Below are 858 nucleotides of genomic sequence, written 5' to 3'. Positions count from 1 at the left end.
CAATTCGCTACGCCTGCTCTTGTGTTTTCAAACTGTTGAGCTCTCTCTTTTTCAAGTGTCTCCTGCCTGTCCCAGTATATTTTTGATGACCCCCCGGTTTATGTGCGCCCTAACGGAAGTGCCATCAGTTGTGTTGCCTTCGCCGAGTGGCTTTTGTCAGAGTGGGACTTTGACAGGCTTTGCCGTTTTAAAAAGCGGAGATTATGTCAAGTTTCTTTGCACACTCAGTGATGCCAAATCATCGCTCTGGAATGACTGCGCGTCTACATGTTTTTATGCTCGTCTTTAAGTAAGAATTGCAGTGATTTTAGAAGTCAGACAGCTCCTTCCTTCCCTCCGCCCCCGCCACCAGCAAACTGAAGTGAAGCAGCTTTCTAAAACTCCCATTCACCCGTTTGCTTTACAGACTCTCAATTTTGCCCCTTCCACCCTGAGGATTTGATGCAGGCGCAGCCAGATCCTACAGGGCAGCAAGGCATCAGCTCCTCTCCCGAATCCCCACTTCCAAGGCAGCGTTTCCAAGCGTTGTGCAATCGCCTCGGAACCGCAGTCAGCTCCGCGGCGAAGGGGCGGAGGGGAAGGAGCGCGCTGTATTCTGAATTTTGAAGCAGAGGTGGCGTATCGGCCAGGGGGGAGGGGGACGCGGGACCAGATGCTAAAATCCTCACCGAAACTACAAACGTTTCTCTCCTTGACTGTAGGAAACTCTCCCCCACCACCACCACCTTAATTTCATGCTCTATCACGTGCTGGATTTTGCCTTTTTACGTTCCCCCCCGCAGCCCTAATAAAGCTTGCTTTAATGATGGAGATCCCGAGAGCGCGTTTGAGGGAAAGAGCGACCGGGCAGCCCGGTGT

The 858-nt window shown here is 52.0% G+C and overlaps 1 protein-coding gene across 1 annotated transcript in view; it reads right to left on the bottom strand.

The window, feature by feature from the left end:
* Positions 1-410: 410 nt before the first annotated feature.
* The window catches only part of LOC103901246 (homeobox protein MOX-2), a 1,761-nt gene continuing 1,313 nt past the window's right edge, over positions 411-858 (bottom strand). The window contains exon 2 of the mRNA XM_009282094.2: positions 411-595. Within this exon, the coding sequence (XP_009280369.1) occupies positions 411-595 (185 nt within the window). The remainder of the gene's footprint in view (positions 596-858) is intronic.

Source organism: Aptenodytes forsteri, unplaced genomic scaffold, assembly GCF_000699145.1.
Source record: "Aptenodytes forsteri isolate BGI_AS27 unplaced genomic scaffold, ASM69914v1 Scaffold164, whole genome shotgun sequence".
NCBI lineage: Eukaryota > Metazoa > Chordata > Aves > Sphenisciformes > Spheniscidae > Aptenodytes > Aptenodytes forsteri.
This window is presented reverse-complemented; position numbering and strand designations above follow the sequence as displayed.